Source organism: Hippocampus guttulatus, chromosome 12, assembly GCF_054856545.1.
Source record: "Hippocampus guttulatus isolate MCC_2025c chromosome 12, RoL_Hgut_1.0, whole genome shotgun sequence".
NCBI lineage: Eukaryota > Metazoa > Chordata > Actinopteri > Syngnathiformes > Syngnathidae > Hippocampus > Hippocampus guttulatus.
Window position 1 is genome coordinate 17,973,656 of NC_141272.1, and position 26,886 is coordinate 18,000,541.

The 26,886-nt window shown below is 41.8% G+C and overlaps 1 protein-coding gene across 3 annotated transcripts; it reads left to right on the forward strand.

Moving 5' to 3' along the window:
- The first annotated feature begins 1,387 nt into the window (after window positions 1-1,387).
- Window positions 1,388-26,106, forward strand: gkup (glucuronokinase with putative uridyl pyrophosphorylase). 3 transcript variants are annotated; one of them, XM_086125412.1, is made up of 23 exons: window positions 1,388-1,599; window positions 3,174-3,280; window positions 3,392-3,436; window positions 3,543-3,696; window positions 3,772-3,843; window positions 3,914-4,002; window positions 4,090-4,243; window positions 8,342-8,419; window positions 8,866-8,957; window positions 9,031-9,187; window positions 9,272-9,351; window positions 9,452-9,520; window positions 10,771-10,831; window positions 12,236-12,252; window positions 12,852-12,909; window positions 13,336-13,428; window positions 15,903-15,963; window positions 18,617-18,730; window positions 20,007-20,064; window positions 21,565-21,633; window positions 23,200-23,263; window positions 23,369-23,440; window positions 25,367-26,106. In XM_086125412.1, the coding sequence occupies exons 1-23, from the start codon at window positions 1,543-1,545 to the stop codon at window positions 25,460-25,462; spliced, it is 1,917 nt and encodes a 638-aa protein (XP_085981538.1). In that variant the 5' UTR covers window positions 1,388-1,542; the 3' UTR covers window positions 25,463-26,106. The 3 variants fall into 3 exon arrangements, 2 of the variants coding, with proteins under 2 accessions (XP_085981538.1, XP_085981539.1); XM_086125413.1 differs by having other exon boundaries at window positions 9,082-9,187; XR_015102452.1 differs by lacking the exons at window positions 20,007-20,064; window positions 25,367-26,106.
- Window positions 26,107-26,886: the final 780 nt, after the last annotated feature.

Genomic DNA, 26,886 nt, shown 5'->3' on the forward strand with positions numbered 1-26,886 from the left:
TCAAACAAATATTGATGCAAAACTGTTTTGTATCTCTTTCTGTTGTGGCTTCCTTTGTCTGTTAAGATAACAGATTTGTTTGAGTCTTCAGGCTTTGTGAGTCTTGACATCTCATCGCTAAATGCTTTATAAGGCTTAGACCAGGTGTCAAACTTTTTTGTTTTGTCGCGGGCCACTTTGGAATTATGTCTTCCCTCGGAGGGCTGTTACAACAGTGAAACCGAATAAATGTTTAATCATCACATCTTATGACTACTTGTACACAAAAAACAATGGCTCACTAGTTTTGAAATCAGTCAAGTATTTGTTCAATTATTGTTCAAGTGAGTGTAAACGGGTCATAAAGTTATCGCAAAATGTCAGTTATTTATTACATATGATAATTTGAGAGTTCGGTATAGATTTAAGCAAGGGTCATGGAAGTTGAAACATATGATTTGCTTTCGCAGGCCGCATAAAATGATGTGGCTGGCCGGATCTGGTCCCCGGGCCTTGACTTTGACACCTGTATGAGCAATATCTGAGCCATTTCATTTCATGTGCAATATAAGCCTCAGTCCACACGACCACTACTACTGCTGCTGCTGTTGTGTGTTGTTGAGTTTTGTATTTATTTTATTTTATTAATTTTTTCGAAATGCACTAAGGAGTGGCACCCAAATTTCGTTGTATCCTATACCAGTGTTTTTCAAACTTTTTTGAGCCAAGGCACACTTCTTTCATTGAAAAAATATCTCGCGGCACACCACTAGCTGAAAATGTGAGCCCCCCCCCCGCTTATTTTAACAATTAACGTGTGATATTGTTACTATAACTGTTTTTAACATTGAAGAATGACGTTATAACAGCTTGAATTGAAATCAAATAAACACAAAGAAAACAGTATTTTCTCATCTTTCATATTTATTGTTTCACCGTCGTCCTGCATTCATCCGTCACAAATTCGCTTGTATATCGTCGAAACACAAGGCAATTGGCTAGCTGTTGCTACTCCCTAGCGGTATGGGAGGGTACTACATGATTACTTTCTGGGCGAAAGACCGCACAGGCATACAAATTGGATATTTTCCCGCGGCACACCTGACAATGTCTCGTGGCACACCAGTGTGCCGCGGCACACGGGTTGAAAACACTGTCCTATACAATGGCAATAAAGGCGATTCTGATTCTGTGGCTTAGACGGTGCTGACTTTAGATCAGCTCACAGAGACTATTTAATTCATGATTGGCAAGTGCTGTGTAACTACCTGAAATTAATTATTAAATCATGTTTTAATAAGTAATATTTACTTGGACGCGTAATAGTTATGAGCTAAACAATGAACTCCGCCTTTTCCTGTCTGGGGGCGGATCCTTGGTCAAAGTGCACGGCTCGAGCGGAAGTAGTCGCACATTGCACTGCTGCAGCCAGGATCTTCACGGTGTGTCCAACCCGTCCATCGGAAGCTCAGCACAAGTACGGCACTGTCGCGAGACATCCGGAGTAGGATCCAGTAAACAGAAGCTGGCCAGAGTAGGATCCAGTAAACAGAAGTTGGCCACATGATTTGTGTACTGCTGGTTGCCGGCCACGGCACACGTTTACAGACTGAAATAAAGGTCAGCGGGCATTTCTATTGCATAAGAATGAATCTTACGAGGACAAAGTTCGGAGGGTAGAAGTAAATGCAGTACGCCGAACTTCTTTAAGAATCTTTGTAAAGAATTCCGCAACTACCACGTTGTTATGCCTATGCGGTACAGGTATACAGATCAACAATACAATACAATACAATACAATACATGCAGATTTATATAGCGCTTTCACAACAGCAACAGCTGTAACAAAGCGCTTCACAAAACAGTTAACATAAAGTAAAATAATAAACACAACACATAACATAAAACACGGACAGTCGTGCAGTCCTAACCATTTTTCCGTCACACGCTTTGTTGTTTGAAGCAGTTTCAGATGAAAGAGGAGAGTATCAAAGTGTCCTTTAACCAGTGGATCAGAAACGTCATGCTCAAAATGTGCACACGTCGGCTACAAGCTAAGTTTCAAAGTCAACAAGAAGCTGTAGCATCCATTGACGAAAAAAGAGATTGGTTTACTTCTCCTGTCCCATGGAAATCCATTTCAATTCCAAGCGGCGACTCTTGGTTCCAAATACGCATCGGCGCTCTGCGCCAACGCTCCTCTCTCCTCATCCTCAACTTCAGCAGCCATCCATCCAGCCGCACCAACGCCGACTGTCCAACAGCGCCGACATAGCCACTGAACAAAACGGGGTTGTGAAAAATGCTGCCCATTACAGGCGCAAAAAACACAAGCACCCCAGGTCTGTCCAGCACCGACAGTCAATGGCGGCGACATTCCTCCAAATCAACATCTGTGCTGGTACAGGCGTGCTGCCGAGAAGGCGCAACCACCAAGCACAGATACTTCTCATTTGACGAATGTCGTGGCCAAAAAGCGCTGAAAACAGTCCATATCAGGTCCACACGATGAAACAACAAACAACATGTGACAAAACAAAAGACAAAAATACCAAAAAAGAACAAAAAAGCAAGGCTCTTGAAGAGCACTTGCTGAAGGCTGCCTACTCGGGCGCCATCTTCACGAGTGAAATGTCCAAGTAAAAAGTACACTCTTCTGGAAAAATGAAAATCACCCATTTTGACACGTACGAAAGTCAAGACACCCCCTTAAAATAGCATATTTTATAGAGAAAAAAAAACATACACACACACACAAATTCAGAGTGTCTCTGATGCAAGGGGAAAAACTATTATCGGGGAACATTAATGCATAGTATTTTTTATTTTGTGGCTGAATAAAATTCCAAAACCCCCCCATATTTGGGCCTGTGCAAAAGTCGAGGCACCCTTCCGCGTTAGTACCTGCTGTTAAGACTCCTCTGATATCGGACAGATGTCACCTTCTGTGTGAGGAGGCTGTGTGTGTGTGTGTGTGTGTGTGTGTGTGTGTGTGTGTGTGTGTGTGTATTTCTATGTAGTATGTAGAAACAGGATTTTAACATACAGTACAAACATTAATTACCGTAATTCATCTACTACTATATACTTTCAGGTTTGTATCAGAAATCTTGAGGCATGAACTTTACGATCTCTATTCATGTATTGATATTATTAGCACAACAAGTCCTGGTAATTTATCTTTCCTCAAGCAGAATGATGATACCGGCATGTACAGCCATCTAATTGGCGTACCAAAGACCTTGCTTCCTGGCATTGGAGGAAAGAAGATTTTGGACTTTTGGTGGAAAACCATCAACTTGTGAGTCTCAATGACTTAATAAGCTTACACGGTGATCGGTATTTGCTTTCTTTGTAATTATGTTGTTTACCTGATGTCATGTTGCGAATTGCATGTTTGTTTTATCCTCAGGCGTCAGTTATTCACAGAGGTGTATCTCGTCACTAATGCAGACAAGTAAGTGAAGCAGGAGCTCCAATTTACTTCCTTCAAGAAACCAGAAAGACACCAATAGAAAACCAAAGTTTTGTTTTACTGTTGTTTGATTGTCTCCTCTGATTAGATATAAGCATTTTGAGCGCTGGGCCACAGCCAATGATTTCCCAGTGGAAAACATCATCAATGATGGCAGCACCACAGAGGAGGACAGTCTTGGCGCTGTGGCTGACCTGGAGCTGGCCATACGTAGTCGCAAGCTGCAAGATGACCTCATTGTGGTAATATGAGTCTGTCTAAAATGAAATAAGTATCCGTGATATCGTGTGGTCTTGATTTCTCCCCCTTGCAAGCAGATAGCGGGAGACATGTTGTGTGCCGACCAAAACTTTGACATCACTCAAGTGATCCGTTTCTTCCGTTCAAAGGTGAAAATCATTTTGTGTAATACCAAGGATGCATTCAGGGAACTGCATTTACTTTGTGTGTTTGCTGAAGCCTGGAGAACTGCTTATTTACTATGAGATGGAGGAAAGCGAGAAAAGCAACTCCAGGGGCATTGTGGAAGTCTGTCCTGATTCCCATCGGTAACAAGAAATGTTTTTTGTTTGTTTTAAAGAAGATCCATTTCAAATCAAGACTGGGCTTTAAATTATTGTTGTCATTTGATGCAGAATAACTCGTTTCTGGGAGAAACCCCAGGAAGGACTCACATCTTCCCGTCTGGCCAGTGTGGTGTTTTACTGCATCCAGAGAGAGAGTCTGCCCTTGCTGTCTGAGTTCACAAGTCAGATGGAAGCCACAGACAGGTCCTTTGGAAGATTCTGGGTTCGTAAAGATACATGATGCTTTTTCAGAACACCCATTGCCAACCTAGTCAATCTGCGGGTACTCGGGTTTCTTCCCACATTCCAAAAACACGCATTGCAGGTTAATGGAACACTCTAAATTGTGCCGTGGTGTGAGTGTGAGCGCAAAGAGCCATATTAGACAAAGAAACAAAACAAAAAACAAATATGTCTGGAGCCCCAAAAAAAATAAAAGCCTTATAAAGCCTTATAATGAAGGAAACACATGCTGTATGTCTCTATATTAGCTATATTTGCCAACTATCAAAATGACTAACTTAGCTACAAATACACAATGAGCCTTCATGATTACCGTATTTTCCGCACTAAAAGGCGCACTGGATTATGAGGCGCACCTTCAATGAATGGCCTATTTTGTAATTTTTTTTCATATATTGCACGCATTGGACTATAAGGCGCAATCTACAATGCATCCACTAGATAGAGCTACTGGTACGTCTTTGCCTCTCTCCGTGCTTTCTCTTCTTATGTTTGACTCGAGAGGCCTTCATGACCGCCTCCAAAAAAGTAAATTAATGATTACTTCAAAGAAATTACGAAAGTTGAAAATACAATAATGCATCAAAACAGAAAATCACAAAATAAATCCTATAGCCCCCCCGACATTTCCTTGAGCGTAGCTGTAACAGAACGACCAGATGTCAGTAAATTGGAGAAGACTGGACTGTTTCAGAAGTGTTTGTTATTTATTCCTTTGTTGTGTACTGTATTCACAAACGAGAAAATCACAAAATAAATTATGTAGAGGGGCTATAGAATTTCTTTTGTGATTTCCTCGCTTGATTTTCTGTTTTGATGCATTATTTTCAATTTTTGTATCCTCATTGAAGGAATTGTTAATTTACGTTTTTTGTTGAGACTGTGAAAACCATTAATACAGTGTGCGTTTTAAAAAAACAACACCACAGCTCTCCTTTTTTCGGAGCTGCAACAAAAACTTATTTAATAAAGCAGCGCACAGTTCACTGAACCAACAGCAAGTTATAACATTGTTAAGCATGTCTCCAGCAAGGAGCCATCTTGGGGTCGACATATTACCGTAATGACCAAACACAAGGCGCTCCGGATTTTAAGGCGCGCCGTGAGGTTTTAAGAAAATGGAAGACTTTTCGGTGCGCCTTATAGTGCGGAAATTACGGTAAATGTTTTTTTTCCCTCTGCAGTGCATCCGTAGAGCAGGGGTGCCCAACCTTTTATGACGAAAGATCTACTTTTTGCTCACCCAACCTCCCGCCATCGACCCGTTACCACACACGTGCGCATACGCACGCACTTATACACGCATGCCATAATGAGCAACAGCCATAACAGCCCCTCAGATGATCGAGACATGGCACAAACTTTTGCAGCATCTTAACTATCGTAGTTCAAGTGTGCCGTTTTAAAATGCTTTTCTCGGCCCTCCAGATTCCCATTCTTTGCCAGGACCCTCGGTGAATTGTACATGAAACGCTGTTGTTGTTTTTGGTTTTGTTTTTGTTTTTTCAACAGCCACCTGACGGACATCCCGCCCTGCTAAAAGAAATGTGTGTCGCAGGCTATGATGTAAATCCTCGTTGACAGAAATGTTGAAATTCTAGAAATATTTATCAAAAATATTTATTCAACACATTTTCCAGCATTGGAAAACTTTCAATATGTTTGTGTCATGTTTTTCCGCCTACAGAAACCAGATTATAGCAAAAAATATATTTCCCTCCCCCGTCTTTTTCCATTTTCAAACATTTTTGAAATAGCTCCAGGGAGCCACTAAGGCGCTAAAGAGCTGTGTGCGGCTCTGGAGCCACGGGTTTGCCGACCCCCGGGTGTGTCCCTGCTATTTACTGGCAACCAATTCAGGGTGAACCACGCCTGCTGCCTGAAGACAGCTGTAGGCTCCAGAACACCCCCCCCCCCCCACACACACACACAGATGAAACAATAAAACTACTCATTCTAACAGCCTTTAGGGAAGTGGATCATCTTTTTTAACCTTTTTAACTGCCATTCAAGAATAGAAAGCAAGTTAATCTCTGTATAGTAAAACATGTCTATATTCTGTGTATTCTCTTCTTCTAGTCTCTTCTTTCATTAATTATGTCCATTTATGTTTTCGCCATATTGTACCAAGCAGCCAGAACAGAGAGACCGGCGTATGCTATTTTTTGGCAATTATGCTATCCGTTTATCATGCCATTGCATTCGTAACCTGTGGTAGGTTGGCATCTTAAAAAACACAAACTGACAAAGACAATACAAAAACACACTTCAGATTCTTGTACAGTGCTGTTCAAAATAATAGCAGTACAATATGACGAACCAGAATATCCCTGTTTTTTAGTAATTTTTTTATTGTTACATGCCAGACAAGTTACCAGGAGGTGCAGTAGATTCTCAGAAAACAAACAAGACCCAGCATTCATAATCGGCACACTCCGAAGGCTGTGCAACTGGGCAAATAGTTCAAAGGGGTGTGTTCAAAAAAATAGCAGTGTTGCAACCAATCTCTGAGTTCATCAATTTTGGGGAAGAAAAAAAACAAAAACGGGTGAATCAGGTGGCGCCTACTTAAGGATGATGAAACCAGCACAGGTTGAACATGCATTTGAGGAAAATGGGTCGTTCAAGACACTGCTCCGAAGAACGGCGTTCTTTGATTAAAAAGTTGATTGGAGAGGGAAGAACCGATAAAGAGGTGCAAAAAATTGTTGGCTGTTCAGCTAAAATGATCTCCAATGCCTTAAAATGGGTAGAAAAACCAGAGACACGTGGAAGAAAACGGAAGACAACTATTAAAATGGACCGGAGAATAACCAGAATGGCAAAGGCTCAGCCAATGATCAGCTCCAGGATGATCAAACACAGTCTGCAGTTACCTGTAAGTGCTGTGACAGTGAGAAGACGTCTGTGTGAAGCAAATGTAGTAATTTCAAGAATCGGACGCAAAGTCCCTCTGTTACAAAAAAGGCATGTGCAGAAGAGGTTACAATTCGCAACTGGCCTCAAGAAAAATGGAGGAACATTTTGTGGACTGATGAAAGTTGTCCTTTTTGGGTCCAGGGGCCACAGACCATGTGTGAGATGACCCCCAAACTCTGAATTCAAACCTCAGTACACATTGAAGACAGTGAAGCATGGTGGTGCAAGTATCATGGTCTGGCCATGTTTCTCCTACTCTGGTGTTGGGCCCATTTATCGCATACCAGGGATCATGGATCCGTTTGTGGATGTCAAGATACTTGAAGAGGTTATGTTGCCTTATGCTGAAGAGGACATGTCCTTGAAATGGGTGTTTCAACAAGACAATGACCCCAAACACACCAGTAGACGAGCAAGGTCTTGGTTCCAAACCAATAAAATTCATGTTATGGAGTGGTCAGCCCAATCCCCAGATCTCAATCCAATCGAGAACTTGTGGGGTGATATCAAAAATGCTGTTTGTGAAGCAAAACCAAGAAATGTAACTGAATTGTGGAATGTTGTTCAGCAATCATGGAGTGAAATAACAACTGAAAGCTGCCACAAGTTGGCTGACTCTATGCCACACAGATGTGAAGCAGTTATAAAAAACTGTGGTCATGCAACTAAATATTAGGATTGTTAAATCCCACCTTTTTTTTGGGAAAAAAACCCCAAAACAAAATAGTTTTGTACAGTCAACAACAGACACTGCTATTTTTTTGAACACACCCCTCCGAACTATTTGCCCAATTGCACAGCCTTCGGAGCATGGCGATTGTGAATGCTGGGTCTTGTTTGTTTTCTGAGAATCTACTGCACCTACTGGTAACTTGTCTGGCATGTAACAATAAAAAATTTACTAAAAACCAGGGATATTCTGGTTCGTCACATTGCACTGCTATTATTTTGAACAGTACTGTATACCCGAAGGGCATCAACCATAGTTGTGAAAGTGATTTTAAAGGTGGAATCTTGAATGTGTGAATGTTGAATTCCAAATTGTTTGACTTCAAGGACAATCCACTTGGTAGGTTCCGCTGCACTTAGGTAACTTTGGAACAAAACCTCTCATAGCCAAACAAGCTAATGCTGATAAAACGATTTTTTTCCCCCATAGGAGCATATTGTCAACCAGGATCTGCTTGATGTGTTTGGAATGAAGCTCCCAACTGGATTCCAGCTAATTGGACAAGTGGTATGCGCTTCGTTTTTTACATCATCATTTTACTAGTTCCTGTTGTACCATGCATTGAGCGTTGTTATGCCTGACCTGTTCGATTTGCAGCAATGAGTGCTGCGTATCTTAAGCATATCTTAAGCAAACATCTGCTCGGTAAAAGTGTCTTGTAGTGTATGACTGAGATTCGTGTATCGCTACATTGCTTCTTGTATAATTTAGGAAGAAATTTGGTTTATGAATTCATCAGAATGTGCAAAACAATTGTCATCATCAAATAGTTTTGACCTTTGCCTGATGCGATCAAATGTTCATTGACATTTAAGTTTTACTGCTAATTTGTACATAAATTCAACTGCATGCAGATTTTTGTGGCGTTGTATAAGAGGATTTGCCCCCAAAAAATCACATCTGCATTTCAGTAATCCTCTGTTATTGACCATGTGTGTTTCTGAACATCTCAGGGTCTGTCAGATTACACCAAGTGGCTCACCCGATTCTCCAACAAGCAGCAGGACAAATCTGACAGATCAATCACGTTTCGGTCTTTTGCCAGGTTTGTATAGTCATAACTAACTTTGATTTATATTGATATTTAATTGCAGTATTATGGTTTACCTTTACTTTAGATCTTTCCAAGAGAATGTGCTTATCGCAATAACTTTGACTGATAACGACAGGGTTGGATTAATGGGAAATCCATCAGACTGCTTTAACGGGAAAACCATCGCCATGACGATCATGAACTTCTGGGCCGAGGTCACCCTTGTGAAAAGCCAAAGTTTGGTATAGCAGTACATACATACGCATTGGTGCGGCCAACATTATCATCACCGACAAAGTAACAACTAAGTTACTTTGATGTTCTAGGTCCTCGTTCCTCATCCTCTTAACGACCCCACCGAGTTTGGAAGCTTACAAGATTTGTTCAGTATCAGTCGGAAAGAGGGGTGTGTATGATACAATCTCATGAGATTGAATACACAATAACATATTTCAGTTTCTGTTATTGTCACATTGATACTGTACCCTACTGTTTATCCACTGCAGTTACTTTGGGGGCCTGCGGCTGCTGCAAGCGACCTGTAAGAAATTCTACCAGTTCTGCTGCCAACAAGGGTGAGACTTTCCGAAAGCACAAAGATTGACTACATTATTTTAAAAAAAACGAAACTAGTCATTTTTATCTTTACAAAATGTCATCATTCACCAATCGGTTTAAGGGGATGGCTATTCTTAAAGTGAAATATTTAAATATTACGGATATTTGTGTATGCTTGGAATCTCTTGACTGCCTGCTCATCCAGCAAATGTGAAATAAAACGACAAAGTAAATATTTTGGGAGATACCCGCAGTATTTTCAGAAACGTGTCTGGGTAGGCCATTCTGAAATTCTTTACTGTTCATCTTTAACAGTCGGGCTAATTAACATAAGGCTGCCCCCACAATTAAGTTTTCGCCTACGACTTAGCAGCTAGGCTAGGGGGAACAGTCAGGTTGTTGGACTTCAGGGATGCACTATTACGTCAAATGCCAAAGGGAAACAGAGCTGCAGATGAGCATAAAACAAAGGTGACCATATTTTGATTTTCTAAAAAAAGAGTCGGACCGGCCTTGAGATTCTGAAATCAGAATCAGAATCAGAATCAGAATCAGAATCATCTTTATTGGCCAAGTATGTAGAACACACAAGGAATTTGTCTCCGGTATAACACGCTGCATTAGTATCATCGTAAACAACAAATCATTGAACCATTTTAGAGTAACCAGTAGCAGTATTTGTAGTACAAGAAGAGTGACTACGTCAGTGACTGTTTAAGGAGTTAATGGCTAGAGGGAAGAAGCTGTTTAAGTGTCTACTGGATTTGGTGCGCATGGATCTGTAGCGTCTGCCTGAGGGGAGTAGCTGGAAAAGGTGGTGGGCAGGGTGCGGGGGATCCAGGAGGATTTTCCGTGCCCTTGTCTTGATTCTTGCAGTGTGCAAGTCCTCAAGAGTGGGTAGGGCGGTGCCAACGATTTTTTCCGCCGTCCTAACTGTCCGTTGAAGTCGGATTTTGTCCTTTTTTGTGGCGGCCCCAAACCAAACCGTGATGGAAGAACACAGGATTGATTCGATGATACCCAACTAAAACTATGCCATACAATATAATTCAAATAATTTAAAAATAGGGCTATACGATATTGGAAAAATATGCAATATGTAATAGGGGTGTTGCATATTGCAATCTCGATATATTGGAAGAGTTAACATGCACCTCGTTTCATGACATCGTTTCATTGCTGCTTATACAAATGACTCTCGATGTCTTGAAAAACCTTTTTCGTAATTAACATTGTGTGTTTCATCTTTCAACATTTGTCTCCACAGCATCGCATTGACAAAGCAGAACTTCACATTGAAGTATGACACAAACATTCCACGACAAGTGGTGAGGTTTTCTACTCCTGTACTAATTGCTTCATAAGAAAATGAGGCTATATTCATGCTACAACTCAATTCAAGGAAAAAAAAGCACATATGCGACACTCTTTTTTTTTTTTTTTTTCTTCATGCAGTGTGAACAGTACAATCAATTTTGTTTTCCTCCCCAAATCCAACCGTGGCTTTGTCATATATGGATATATTTTGGACATGTATGCGACGTGACTGCATTGTGAATGCTCATCCATTCACATCGGACCAAAACGTCATCAAAAGCCCTGCATGCGCTCATGTGAGTGGGAAAGAGAGTCCTCGGGAGATTACTGAGCTCCTTCCTCCGTGATCTGCTAAATTGTTTACATTTAACTTTAATCTCATCCCACTTCAAAATGTAATGAAGCATAAAGTGGACATTTGTGGTGATTGTCGTAATTTAGCCACACTGGCGGTTCATTTATTACCAGCGGCAATGGCGTGACGACATCTTTAGATACCTCCTTTAAATGAGGAAAAGAAGGAGCGTATCGGTCTGTCGTCGTGAAGAAGGAGCTGAGCCAAAAGGCGAAGCTCTCAATTATTGGTCGATCAACGTCCCAACCCTCACCTATGGTCACGAGCTATGGGTCGTGACCGAAAGAACGAGATCTCGGATACAAGCAGCCAAAATGAGTTTTCTCCGCAGGGTATCCGGGCTCTCCCTTAGAGATAAGGTGAGAAGCTCGATCGTCCGTAGGGGCTCAGAGTCGAGCCGCTTCTCCTCCATGTCGAAAGGAGTCAGATGAGGTGGCTCTGGCATCTGATTAGGATGCCTCCTGGACGCCTCCCTGGTGAGGTATTCCGGGCATGTCCCACCGACAGGAGGCCCCGGGGATGACCCAGCACACGCTGGAGAGACTATGTCACCCAGCTGGCCTCGGAACGCCTCAGGATCCCCCGGAAAGAGCTGGAAGAAGTGGCTGGGGAGAGGGAAATCTGGGCTTCCCTGCTAAAGCTGCTGCCCCCATGACCCGATAAGCGGCAGAAAATGGATGGATGGATGGGCACAAGGAGCGTTGCCTCATATCTCCAAAATATTTCTGCCTCGTCCTCTGGCGATATGAGATGATAAAATGACCATCTATACCATTTGTACTTATAGTAAACACTGCAGCATGTGAAATGCTTTTTTTTTGGGGCGGGGGGTGCATCACTCCACGCCGTCCTTTGTGCACACACATATATCATATCAGGGATGCGTTGCTTTCACATTAGAAGTCGGATTTGTTTTCCCTAATGTGAATGTATAAGAATATATAAGAAACATCGGATTTAACAAAAAGAAAAAAATCAGAATTGGGCATCATGCCCTGCAGTGCGAATGTAGCCTGAAAGAAGAACCTAAACATCATTTTCTGTCTGTCTTTTTTTGTAGGGCCTTGCTGGGAGCAGGTTCGTGTCTTTCTTTCCTTGTCGCTAATTCAAACAGCATACTCTAAATGTTTTCTTGCTTTTCAATGGAATCGACACTGGTTTAATGTACCGTATTGGCCCGAATATAATACGGTGATTTATTCATTGAAATAAGACTGAAAAAGTGGGGGTGGTCTTATATTCGGGGTCTATACATTATACCCATTCACGACGCTAGATGGCGCCAGATATCATTGAAGCGAATGCTGAACTTGACTCTCCGGCCAAAGTGAACCCCTGTCACGAAGAATAAAAATAAAAATAGCGGTAAGAAAGAAAAGAGAAGAAAATAATAGTTTACATATTTAAATGTTCAGATATTAAGATTTGAATGAGGCAAAATAACATGCTTTTTCTCTCAAATATATTGTTATAATCATTTGTTTCAGATGTACTGTAATTATTTTCTGTATAAAAATTAATTTGGTGTTCAAAAAGTCTTTTTTCAAACTTGAGTCTTGAAAAAGAGGGGGTAGTTTTATAATCAGGGCCGTCTTATATTCGGGCCAATATGGTATGTGGTTCATTCACATACCGTAATATGAAATAATTTACTGGTCTTGCTATGTTGTGTGCAGTGCCATCGTCTCAGCCACCCTGAAGTGTCTCATGAAATTTTACAACCTCACAGATGATGTAAGGAGGTCAGGTGTTAACCTGACACTGTCTCACTGACACCCAGACCTGTCTTTATTGTTGCCGCCTCCAAGTGCTTTCGTGTCAAATCATTCCAAATGATTCAACTCCATTGAAAATTGGATTTGTTTCCAAATAGAGACTTTAAAAATATTTCACATTTAGCTCACGGGAACAGTTTTGTTTGTTGATTGAAACATTTTGCAAAACAGTCATTTATATTGGGTATTGTATAATTTGGATTGTAACTATAGGTGCGTTTGTTACCACTACATCAAAAAAAAAAAAATAGTAACTAATTACAAGAATAACATTAGAACAAACGCTGCCAAATGAAACATCAATTGCACTTGGTGAGAGTAACAAAATTCCAAAACAGCTTTCATATTAAGATAATATGAAATGTCTTATTTACATCCATACCAGGATCTCCCAAAGCCAGTCCGAGCCAACTTCATTCTTAATGTGGAAACTGACGAACTCTTCATTACTGCAGGCCTTCAAGACAGGGTTGCGCAGGTAACTATCGCATGTAAACAGGGCTGGACTGGCAGTCGGGTATACCGGGCATTTGCCCGGTGTCTCAACAGCCATCCAGCGGCCGGCTGATGCTATTAAAACAACGTACTCATCACTTTTTGCTCTTTATTATTCAATAGACCAGCTGCCATCTGAGAGGGGGCAGCCCATTCTTCCACATTTATTATTGACACTTGTCCGAACCGTGTAGGTTTTGGCACATAGGCACCTTGTTCCTCTGTGGAACGTGCTGGCGTAATATGACAATAATGTGGAGATGTAATAATGCATAGTATTTAGCTTTTAGAAGGACTGTAATAAGCATTTTAATTTTTATGTTAAGAGCTACTTGGCACTGTTAACTGAAGGGGTTGATTGCCATAAATGCTAATTTAACTTGGGGTGCAATAAAATGGCGCACAAGTACATCACACACACGTATAACCTCTTTTACACTTAAAAGAAACATCTAAAAAAACACACACACATAAATAGCTGCAAATACCGAGAAAGAATAATGTAAGGTCACAGCCATAGATGTGGTCACTATGGAAAGCTCCTCTCTTAAAACCCGAGTATGTAGTATCCAACCCCTGGAAAAAAAATTGTCATTTGTGAGACAATCCCTATGACAGAAGTGTTGGAATGATTTAAATTGTAGCAATTGTTTTTAATTACATATTCACTTTACCGCTATATGAATTATACAAGTAATTTCTTCCTCTTATCCAGAAGAGTCTACATATCCATATTTCTTAGGTCGGTGATTCACAACCTTTATTGAGCCAAGGATCATATTTTAAATTCGAAAAATCGCATGGCACACCACCAAACAGAATTGTTACGAAAAGAGGAAACATATGTCAATTTCATAATTTATGCCATCTAATAGATCATTTATTTGTTCTTTCTGTCATGAGTTGCTGATATAAAGGGACAAATATAAATTATTTGTTATTAATAAATCATTTTCTCACTACTTAACTCATTGAATCCCAGCCATTTTCACTCGAGCAAACCCCACCACTCCAAACTTTTACTGCATTTTGACAATTGCCCTGATACAAGAGCACACACGTCTTACACCGCATTTGGGTTTCACTTTGGCCGCGGTGTGACTTTTGCATGACTCAGATGATGTTCGTGCACATGGAGCCTCTTTTAATGGCTGCTTGTTACTTTTGTGCGAACGAAAGCGTCCTGCTGCTTTTAGCAACTCCATCTCCCACATCATGGTGGAAGATTTTCTTCCCCAAAAGCTGTTTTGATTTCTCCACCACTAATGGTGAGAATGCACTCCCATGCATCCTTCCCCCTCTACTTCTACTTGTCCTGCAGCATATGATCCTGGCTGATCTCCTAACTCCCGCTGCCACCTAATGGACAGATATTAAATGATTTACAATGCAGACAAGCCTGATCCTCTTTAGTGGCTGTGTCAGACTCATCTGCAACGTACGACGCAAAAAACAAACAAAAAAACCCCCCCAGAGATGACGTATAAATACGTCATGGGTCGACGGTCGTAGGTGGCTTGACTTGACGTATTAATACATCATGAGGAATAAAAGAGTTAAATGAATTTTGATGAGTCCTGCGGCACACTGTTGGAGCTCTTACGGCACATTAATGGGTCCCGGCACGCTGACCACAACAATTAAGAGTTGGGTTTGGGAAAATAGTAAAGTACATTTTTTCAGCAAACAAATTGCAGTCATTTGTGCTCTGTTAATTATGAGGGGCCAGTCTAAGCCAAACATGCAGGGTAAGATTTTTTTCCCCTCCCAGTCCACCCCTGCATGGAAATGACAACAAACCATAATACCAATGTCGCATATAGAAAGACAGAACTCTGACAGTCGTACAGTACTTCTACTTACCAACATCTCTTCATACGAAATTTTCAAATTGCGAAACGCCCTAGCTGGAAAATATTGCCTCTTGTTACGAAATAAATTTCAAGATATGAAAGGTAAAAATACAGTTTGGGCTGCTGCTCGCAGCTCAGAGTTTCCTCCTTAAGATCAGGACTCTCTGATTTTTTCAAACATATTCATAAAAAAAAAAAAAAAAAATTAAGTCCACAAAAATTCCGCAAACGGTCCGCGAGAAGCAGTGAAAGTCAGCAAAACAACAGCGAGTCACATAGAGCAACATATACAGAACTACATGTATATGTTTACTGTATTTTGTTATTCATACACTAACCTAACCTAACTTATACATGTTTAAATCTATTAGTATACAGCATTAAGTAATGTTAATTACTGCAAAATTACTTCTACATGCATGTATACCATTAAATTTGGCCTTATAAATATTTTTTATACTCATACACATGTACATGTACCTATACCGGGGGGGTCGCTACTTCGCGGATTTTCGTTTATCGCGGGTGGTTTCGGTCCCAATTAACTGCGATAAACGAGGGATTACTGTATTGTCAAATAAATTGCTTTTGATTTGTCATGCAGGTCTACGAAGGTTTAGTTTACATGGACTTCAGCAAGAAGGTCATGGAAGAGCAGGGCTACGGTATTCACATCACAGTACAGTGCATACCGGTTTACACACAATATTCCCCCCCCCCCCCCACACACGTATACATATATATATACAGTATATATACATATATATATACTGTATATATACAGTCAAACCTCGGTTTTCGTCCATAATCCGTTCCGGAAGGCTGTTCGAAAACCGAATTGTTCGAAAACTGAAACCACGCTCTTTTTAAAATAAAAATGTTTATTGAACACGTCTGCTCACAATGGAAAGCAACACGAGGAAGCGTCACTTCCTCGTCTACCCGAGGAAGCGTCACTTCCTCGTGTAAGGAAGGCGAGAGGAGTCAAATGGTGCATTCAAGTGCGCTCAGTTTGTTCGAGAACCGAAATTTGTTCGTCATCCGAGGCATAAAAAACTCGAAATTTTTGGTAGAAAACCGAATTGGTCGAGAACCGAGACGTTCGAAAACCGAGGTTTGACTGTATATATATATATGTAAAAAAATTAAAAAATTCCTCGTCTCACCCCCCCTCGGGTGGTGTCCGTCCCTCATTCAGCTCGGGTCCTCTACCAGAGGCCAGGAAGCTTGAGGGTTCTGCGCAGTATCCTTGCTGTTCCCAGCACTGCACATTTCTGGACTGAGATGTCCGATGGATCTGTTGCAACCATTCATCTAGTTTGGGGGTCACTGCCCCGAGTGCTCCGACCACCACAGGCACGACTGTCACCTTTACCTTCCAGGCTCTCTCCAGCTCCTCTCTGAGCCCTTGGTATTTCTCGAGTTTCTCGTGTTCCTTCTTTCTGATGTTTCCATCACTTGGGACCGCTACATCCACTACAACGGCTTTCCTCTGCCCTTTATCTATGATCACGATATCTGGTTGGTTCGCCATTACCATCTTGTCAGTCTGGATCTGGAAATCCCACAGGATCTTCGCTCTGTCATTCTCACCACCTTCGGAGGTGTTTCCCATTTTGACCTTGGGGTTTCCAGTCCATACTCCGCACAGATGTTTCGGTAGACTATGCCAGCCACCTGGTTATGGCGTTCCATGTAGGCTTTCCCTGCCAGCATCTTACACCCTGCAGTTATGTGTTGGATCGTCTCAGGTGCCTCTTTGCACAACCTACACCTTGGGTCTTGTCTGGTGTGGTATATCTGGGCCTCAATGGCTCTGGTGCTCAGGGCCTGCTCCTGAGCAGCCAGGATGAGTGCCTCTGTGCTGTCCTTCAGGCCAGCCCTCTCTAGCCATTGATAGGACTTCTTGAGATCGGCCACTTCAGTTATGGTCCGGTGGTACATCCCGTGTAGGGGCTTGTCCTCCCATGATGGTCCCTCTTCCAGCGCCTCATCTTCTGTTCCCCATTGTCTGAGACATTCTCGGAGTACGTCATCCGTTGGAGCCTTCTCCTTGATGTATTCATGGAGCTTGGATGTTTCATCCTGGACAGTGGCTCTCACACTCACTAGTCCCCGGCCTCCTTCCTTTCGGCTTGCGTACAGTCTCAGGGTGCTGGATTTGGGATGGAACCCTCCGTGCATGGTTAGGAGCTTTCGGGTCTTAACGTCCGTGGTCTGAATCTCTTCCTTTGGCCACCTTATTATTCCTGCAGGGTATCTGATCACTGGCAGGGCATAGCTGTTTATTGCCCGGGTCTTATTCTTGCCATTGAGCTGGCTTCTTAGGACTTGCCTCACTCGCTGGAGGTATTTGGCCGTAGCCACTTTCCTTGTTGCCAGTTCGAGGTTGCCATTGGCTTGTGGTATACCGAGGTACTTGTAGCTGTCCTCAATGTCTGCTATTGTTCCTTCAGGGAGTGAGACCCCTTCAGTGCGGACTACCTTTCCTCTCTTAGTCACCATCCGACTACATTTCTCAAGCCCGAATGACATCCCGATGTCGCTGCTGTAGATCCTGGTTGTGTGGATCAGGGAGTCTATGTCCCTTTCGCTCTTAGCATACAGCTTTATGTCATCCATGTAGAGGAGGTGACTGATCGTGGCTCCATTTCTGAGGCGGTATCCATAGCCTGTCTTGGTGATTACTTGGCTTAGGGGGTTCAGTCCTATGCAGAATAGCAGTGGGGAGAGTGCATCACCTTGGTATATGCCACATTTGATGGACACTTGGGTAAGTGGCTTGCCATTGGCTTCAAGCGTGGTTTTCCACATCCTCATCGAGTTCGCAACGAAGGCTCTTAGGGTCCTGTTCACCTTATACAACTCCAAGCATTCAGTGATCCATGTATGTGGCATCGAGTCATAGGCTTTCTTGTAATCAATCCAGGCTGTGCACAGGTTGGTACGTCGGGACCTGCAGTCTTGTGCGACTGTTCTGTCAACCAGGAGCTGATGTTTGGCTCCTCTGGTATCTCTACCAATGCCCTTCTGTGCTTCGCTCATGTATTGATCCATGTGTCCACTTATCTTAGCCGCAATGATGCCTGACATGAGCTTCCATGTTGTGGAGAGACAGGTTATTGGCCGATAGTTGGATGGGACTGCACCCTTTGAGGGATCCTTCATGATCAGGATCGTTCGCCCTTCGGTGCGTGTGTGTGTGTGTGTGTGTGTGTGTGTGTGTGTGTATATATATATATATATATATATATATATAAACCCGGTTATAGTATAAATATATAAATATACTTTTTGTATGATATTTTCCACTTTTAGGGAACTACATCTCCATGGATATGAGTGGCCTACCTCTATTCTGGTTGGCCTACTTGAGTGACCCAAGTGACTCAGGGCGTATTCATAACAACATCCGACAACGCTGGCTCAATGGTAGGCCCCTATTCTTTTTCAGGCTGCATTTTCGTTGAAAAAGATTGCGTTGTAGACCACCAAGAAGTGAAACCCGTGACTTTGAAATACCCGATAGCAGCGGTGCACAAACTTTTTTGATCGAATATCTACTTTTCGATCAACCAACCTCCTGCGAACGACCCGTTACCGCACACTTACACCCGCATACTATGATGAGCAACAGCCTGACGTTGAGGCATGTGGCGCCCTTTTGCAAGCCTATTAACTATCGGAGCTCACGCGTACCGTTTTAAAATGCTTCTCTCAGCCCTCCAGATTCCCAAAATATATAGTGCAACAGCTCTGATCATAAGCTTCAATTGCAGACTGCTGAGCGCTAACAACTTCCGGTGACGCAGGTTGCACGCCACCGCAGGTTAAAGATGACCTGCTTTATTTTATTTTATTTTTACTTTTTACTTTTTTGTGAAAGTGAGACTGACATAATGATTAGGGTGCAGTGTGCATCAACACAAAAATATATATTACTAACATGCACACAAATGTTTGTTTTCGGTTTTTTTCCTCTACACTCCTCGTGATCGACTTGGGACCAGCCCGCGAGCTACTGGTCGATCGCGATCGACGTAATGGGCACCCTGCCCTATAAAAATACTCTGAATGTGCGTTTTTAGAGCATTTACGGCACTTAACATTTTAAAGGTCTTTCAACACAAAATAATACGAGCTAATTCAAACACATATAATTGAAAGAGAGCAATTACTAAAAATGTTGTGCAATGTAATAACAGTGTCCCACTCCACCCGTGTTTCCAGTAAACTGATTGCTTTTGTTGCAAACGATCTCATCATCTCACAATATACAGTACATCAATAACCACACCCACTGATGTACAGTACATCATAATATGAACCCACAGCCATTTCTTTCTACAGTATAGGCATAAACATCCCGGATTTCGGTGGATGACATTAAATAATTTTCACCAAAGACTACAAAGGAATTGCTGTGCTGAAATATAGCCTGTTTCATTGATCTTCTTTCCAATTTACCGTCTTGTGTAAAATCTGAAGTCCTGAAACTTAAATCAGTTGTCATTAAATCAGTGGTCATACAATATTTTAAGATACCTAAAAGAAGGTACATGATGTTTTAGGTGGGTTTTTTTGTTTTTTTTAAAATAATCAATCTATGCAGTGTTTCTTAACCTTGTTAGAGGTACCGAACCCAACCAATTCATATGCACGTTGTTGCGTGGTGGTTCTTAATTTAGCATGAGTTGTCTTTCTGCAGGGGATCCTCTTGTGGTCGAAGCCATGCAGACTTTTGCTCAACTTACTGATCAAGCCAGGTAAATCAAATCATGATGCTGTCAATAAGGCTCAGTGGTCCAGTGGTTAGTGTGTCAATCTCACAGTGCAGAGGTACCGGGTTCAATTCCAGCTGCAGCCTCCCTGTGTGGGGTTTGCATGTTCTCCTCAGGCCTGCGTGGGTTTCCTCCCACATTCCAAAAACATGCATGCTGAATGAAGACTCTAAATTGTCCCTATGTGTGAGTGTGAGCGCGGATGGTTGTTCGTCTCTGTGTGCCCTGTGATTGGCTGGCAACCGGTTCAGGGTGTGCCCCGCCTACTGCCCGAAGATAACTGGGATAGGCTCCAGCACCCCTCACGACTCTTGTGAGGATAAAGCAGATCAGAAAATGGATGGATGGACAAAGGAATGCCGTCAATTATTAAGACTTTGTCTTTTTACGGCAGTGTTTCTCAAATAGTGGGGCGCGCCCCCCTGGGGGGGCACGAGGCTCTGTCAAGGGGGGCGCGTTTGACCTCGGGGAACATGCTTTTTTATTTTTTTACTGTCCTAAAATAACGTGCAGTTGCACCTCCACTACGTTAGGGGGCAGTGGCGATCTCATTGGCAGAGTTTGCGCAGGGAGCATTCTCAGGGAGGTGCTTGGCTTCAATGTGACTGCGGTGGCAGACGAGGAAAGATTGATGTGCTTACTGTGTCTAAAACCTTTGGTAGCGGACAGCATGAAGCCAAATAAATTAAGGCATCACTTAAAGACATTACACCCCAATCACGCTGATAAGCTGCTTGAGTTCTTTTCAGCGAAAACGTGCCGAATATTGCCAACAATCATGCTGCTTTGTGACTGCTACTTCAGTAAACTAAAATACAGGTCCCGGCTACACATTGAGCAGGAGCCGACCGAGAGTTGCTGTGTCCTGCTTCAAACTTCGCTTCGAAAAGCTGTGCATTGCAAGACGTGCTCATTGTAGCCATTAATCCAGACATCATCTTTGATTTAAAAAAAAAAAAAAAAAGAAGTACAAATTCTTTTATATATTTTTGTTTTGCTGGTTAAAGTTTTTTTTAAATATTATGTTGGTGATTAGTTTGAATGCATTATTAGTTATTGATTTTATGAAATTTTATTTTTCAGTATCGTATGGTTTGACATGGTCAGTCAAAAAATATTTATTGTTAAATTAAGGATTTAATGTTATTTTTGAATTTCAGATGCACTTTAAATCTTTTCTGTTCCAGTTACTAAAGCTATTCTTTGTTCTAAGTTGGTCCATATTTCTTTCTTTTTTTATTCTCTTATACGTTAATAAGCATACAGTGTTATGCAAAGGTGTACTTATAACAATTTTATAGGCAAATGATACTATTTATAGTCGTGCGGGGAGGGGGGGCGCGAGATGTTTTCCTCTTCCTTGAGGGGGCATGACAGAAAATAATTGAGAACCACTGTTTTACGGAAACATGTTTGGATTTTTAAAACTAGACCTTTATTTCGCCTTAGCAGTGGTTCAAAGAAACATTCCGTCTGTTCTCTCAGGGTGGCTCTCATGCAAAAAGACTGGAACCGTCTGGCACAACTAATGGACCACAACTTTGAGCTAAGGAGGTAAACCATCTACTCTGATACATTCGTAGGATTGCGAAACCATTTGTAATGCGGAATATTAAAGATTTAACCATGACAAGTATTCTCTTGAGGCTTTAAGAAATATTCTGTCCTAGAACATGAACATAAACAGAAATGTCTCTTGTATGTATATTTCTGCTTCAAGGTTCAATGAAGGGGAAAAACAGCTTTGAAAATCAAGATAGAGAAAATGGTTATTACTAACTGTAATATAACAAACTAATCTGCCAAACGGACATGAGCAATTAATCATGACATCCAGTAATCCCTCGTTTTTTACGGTTAATGGGGACCAGAACCCCTCGGAAAAGGTGAAAACCACAAAGTAGGATTTAACCCCTCCGCCCCACAGGACATTTCGTGTATGTGGGTACCAGCATGTCTAAAATATATAAACAGCCTTTATACTTTCCATATTTGAGACAACAGTACACATATTTACTCAAGTCATTAATTATAAAAACTTGTACAGTTATTAACGTTCATCATTATTGTTTTCTGAGAAAGGCAAAGAGGCTTGTGTTGGTGGCGTAGAAGAAGGCTCTCAGTTGACTTGTAGGCTTTTGGTTCACTTGAGACTCTTCTGCTGGAGGCGCTGACCGTGTAGGTTTATAAATTGGAGAAAAACATGGTGATGGGTAGCTTTCTTGTCTTCTTAGTTGAAATATTTTTTTTAAAGTTAAAAAAAACCCTCTTACCTAGCTGACAGTTTCGGCTGTCACTTCAGCCTTCGTCTGAGCTGTCACTGCTTCCTTGTGACGTCTCGAAAAAAACCCCCAAACAACTGACCGGGTTGTGAAACCTTCAAAATAAGGCTTGCCAACCCTGTTAAGGCTCTTGCCGCAGTTTAAGCAATGTGTCCCAGGTGATGGTGCCATCTCCTTGGTGGGATGAGCAGGGTTTTCATGCTCCCACACACCCTGGACACATTGCTTCAACAGCGGCAAGGGCTTGGAGTGCAGCTTAATTACCGGTAATCAAAAAAAGTTCTCGCGAACACAACACTAAGATACAGAATGTGAGACAGTCAACAGCGTCACGAGACAAAACAAGAGAAGGTGCTGGTGGGTCGGGCTGCGATGATGTGCAGCCAATCAGCTCACGGGATAAATCCACTCGTGCTCTCTCTGGTCGATGTTGCGCCGGGAACCAATCACGTGACTTGTATGAGTGCCAGTGCCATCTACAGTACAGACATGTGCGAAGCCAATGAGTCAACTCATCTCTCTGTTCGGCATGTAGAAACCTTCTCGAGAGCGCATCAACAGAAAACAACGCGTCTTTCCGCAATATGGCTGCCGATTTGGCTACATTTAAAAAAAAAAAAAGAGATTTTTTTCAATGAATATGGTATTTTGGAAAAACTCACAAAGCACTGAAGCCCATAACGTGAAGCGCGAAGTGGCGAGGGATTACTGTATCTCAGAGATGTTTCTTCTCAGTATCTGGGATGATAAGATAAATATTGAAACATGGAAAAACTGCCGTCTGTCGAGCCACATTTCCACAAGGATGTTTAAGCAGCAGAAACAATACCTCGTACAGGTCTGTGTACACCGATGAGTGCCTTGGTCCTGGCAACCTCAAGATGGTGGCGTTAGCGAAGGAGGTATGAGAGATTTCTCTTTCTACTTATAAAGTTCATATTTTATTCAAAAGCATTCAATTTCACGTTTGTTATGTTCTTTCTTCTAATGCTCTCTGCTTCGTGCAGTTTGGCTCAGCTGTGAAGTTACCAGGCAGCGGAGGGGCAGTGGTGGGATTGTGTCTAGACCCAGAAAAACTGGTAAGATTACCCCACAGAATATTTCCAGTCGCCTTAATCGAGGGCAGTGCTTCTCAACCGCCTCCAAAAATATTTAGCTCTGCAAGTAGCACCAAAATGGGTAACATTTAAATAGTGAAATGGTGCATTGCTTGAAGCCGTAGTCCCTAAAAAGCATATTTACCCAACCAAAGTCAAATGCAACCGAGCTGTCCTCTAAAAATGTACTTATTTGAGAAGTAAAAACAAAAACATTTAATATTGTACTCGATTAAAAGTTATGTGGCTACCAGCTTCATTCTATGGATTGTATTTAATGTTTTAATGTTGTGAATTTGAACTTGTTCATGCAGTGATTCTTTCACATACTACAGTACTATCAAAACAAAGTCATATTTTTATGTACACCACACCACCGTTTTGACCATTTGGAGTCAAATTTATAGACACTGCTTTTTCATGTTGCTGCTGCTCGTATGACTGATCAGGGCAACACCCCCAACTCAGTCATGCGCCACAAAGCATGGGAAGTGTGTCCCTAACATTTCAGATGAACTTGCTCAAGGGTCACAGTCACTCCCTTTCCTCTTTTTCACATCATCATATCTGTCATGTCTGGGGTTAGTGTTGTATATTGGAGTGGGCTCAATTTCACTCCCACAATCACTTTGTGAAAAACTGGTGTTCATTCCAGGGTGTACAATAGCCCTTTTTTCCGCCTTAAGTCAGTTGGCGTACGCTCCAAATCCCCCATGACTCTGAATAGGGCAAGATAATGCATATATGTGATATTCAGTAGTTAACAAAGCTTGAATTCACATCGTGCCCCAAACTACAGTCGCCCTGTGATCGATCAGTCTAATAGTTTACATCTCCCCTGAGTCAAATAGGACGGGCTCCACCCCCCCCCCCCCCCACGACTGTGAATGAGTGAACAATGTTCCCCCACTACATCACAGTTCATCATCCAAGACCCCACCATAATGCAGATTTTTAAGCGATCGTTTTTGAATCTATACAGGCAAGTTGAATTTGGAGTTGCAGGCCTTCAGTGTTTTACACCAGGTTGTGCCGCCACATGCCAAGCAGCACTGAGGTTGACTGAAAGAGATGTAGCATAATTAAGAACCAAGGAGACATGTCCCAAACCCACAAGTTCCGATGGGAGTCGTTTCGACAGAGCAGAGAGAATGTAGGCTTCTGAGTATTGTTATATTCTCTGCTTGTATGTGTTGCTGCTCCATACTTGTTCAAGTCGTTGAAGGGTTTGAAGTTTTATAATTTCGCATTATGCGGTCAAACCTGAAATTATTCATACCCCTAAGGTATGAATAATTAAGGGCTTGTTTGTATGTTTAATGAAGCTAGTGGACCTTTAGTTTGATGAAATAAGAGAGTGCAGAAGTTCATTCAGTGAGTTTGAAAAAAAAAAGATAACCGACCACTGAACCAAACAGAAGATGGACAAATATATTCATACTATTCAAAGAACTTCTTTAATTACTGTACAGTCAATTCACGCGATTCGTGGGAGATTAGGACTTGACTGTGAATATTTGACACCCATTGAAATACAGTTACAACCTAAAAACAATTATCCCCAAAACAGTGATTAACTTTCAATACACGGAAAATGGGACGGAAAACCTGACATCCCCCCCCCCCCCCCGCATAAAAAAAAACAGCCTATTATTTTATTATTAAAAATTATTTTAAGATACTGGAAAAAAATCTCAGTCTACACAAGTCTTACTATTCCTATGCATATGTATCTGTACTTACTAGTAGTATACGTATTATCAATATTTGGAGGATTCCCAATAGGATACACAGTGTTTGTTTCCAACATGTTCATACCAAGTCCAATATTGGCGGAGCTCAGTTCCCAGTCGAAAATAAAGCTAACAATATCTGGTTGCCTGATGTCACTTTTGTCTGTCCCATCAGGAGCCGATGAGACAAGCTTTCCAAGAGGCCGGCTGTGTTTTCTGTGTCATCATTCCGTACAACCCATCTGTCAGCACTGTCAGCAGTCAACCGTGACTGTCAAGCTGCTCAAGGCCAGCATGGGTCACTGGAGGATTATCAATCAAAATAAATGCTAATGTTATATGTAAATAGGCATATGCAGTTGGTACTAATAGTGTCATGTACAGTGATTTGTATGAGTATTCATATTTAACTTTTTCACACCTTACAACGACAAACTGCAATCTTTTTATTGTGATTTTATAGGAACGGCAAACACAGTCTAGCATATAATTGTGAAAAGGAATGGCAATGGAAGGCTTGAAATAAGTGGTTTTGCATCCCAGTTGATTGCCTCATGACCGCACCAGCTAGCTACAAATAGCAGCGAGCTTTGGGTGGCTACTGCTGTGGCTAAACATGTTGCAGTCGATCCTAAGTCATCATATATGCAAATGTGTGTGTGTGTGTGTGCGTGTGCGTGAGCGCGTGTGTGTGCGTGTGCGTGTGCATGAGTGCGTGTGTGTGTGTGTGTATACAAAAAAGACACATTTAAAAAGTGGAAAAACAAAATTATTATTTTGTCATATAATTGTTTTCTATCATGGAGCAAAATTATTTGATTTAAAAGTCATCACTTTTAAAAAATTCCCAACACACTCATTGTGCAAGTGTGCATCATATTTTTTTCTAAAGTAATTAAAATGACATTTTATAAATGTGTGTCATTTTTATTGTTTCACAGGTAGGGTTGTAAAGGAATGAGACATTTAAAGAAAGTTCCTGGTAACTTTCATTTAAGATGAGGAATTTTGGAAATGTTGGGGTGTCACAGTGACAGAGTGGTTAGTTTGTTCGCCCCACAGTTCAGAAGTTGAAGGTTCGAATCCGGGCGGCGAGCTTCTTGCGTGGAGTTTGCATGTTCCGTCTTGTGCTTGTGTGGCTACCGTATTCTAAAAGATGTTTTTTGGGTTAAGTGATGACCAAATTGTTTGTAGGTGTGCATGCCTGCATGGTTGGTTGTCTCAGCCCTGGTGACCAGTTGATAGTGTACCTCACCACTTGCCCCAAAGTCAGCACAGATAGGCTCGAACTAACGCTCGTGAGGCAGTACACAATGATTGGATGGGTTCTTAACCAGAAAGTTTTAGTGAGAATACCTGGAAATTGAAGGGACTTCAGTATAAAAGTGTGTGTGTGTGTGTGTGTGTGTGTATATATATATGTAGACAGAGAGAGAGCAGAGGCGATTGCTCGAAGACTGCAAGGGAAGCTCAGCTTCCCCTAAAATGTCCAAAAATGAGTGATCAAATACATGTGTGTACATGTCATTGACTAAATATGCGCTACAACGTGCTCAACTTTTGTTCCGAATCAGCTTCTTTATACTGGTTATGACACGACTCTCTTCTCATTCATTCCCGCAGCTTCACTGTGCTTTGAACAGTGTGGATGATGAGTGTCTACAGCTCGGATGCTGGGTGTCTAGAGCAGGGGCG

Excerpts from the sequence above, each read along its gene's own strand:
- gkup (XM_086125412.1), top strand. The coding sequence starts at position 1,543 with ATGATTTGTGTACTGCTGGTTGCCGGCCACGGCACACGTTTACAGACT. Across the intron at positions 3,844-3,913 it reads TCCGTTTCTTCCGTTCAAAG|CCTGGAGAACTGCTTATTTA; the intron begins GTGAAAATCATT and ends TGTTTGCTGAAG. Across the intron at positions 20,065-21,564 it reads CAACTTACTGATCAAGCCAG|GGTGGCTCTCATGCAAAAAG; the intron begins GTAAATCAAATC and ends CTGTTCTCTCAG.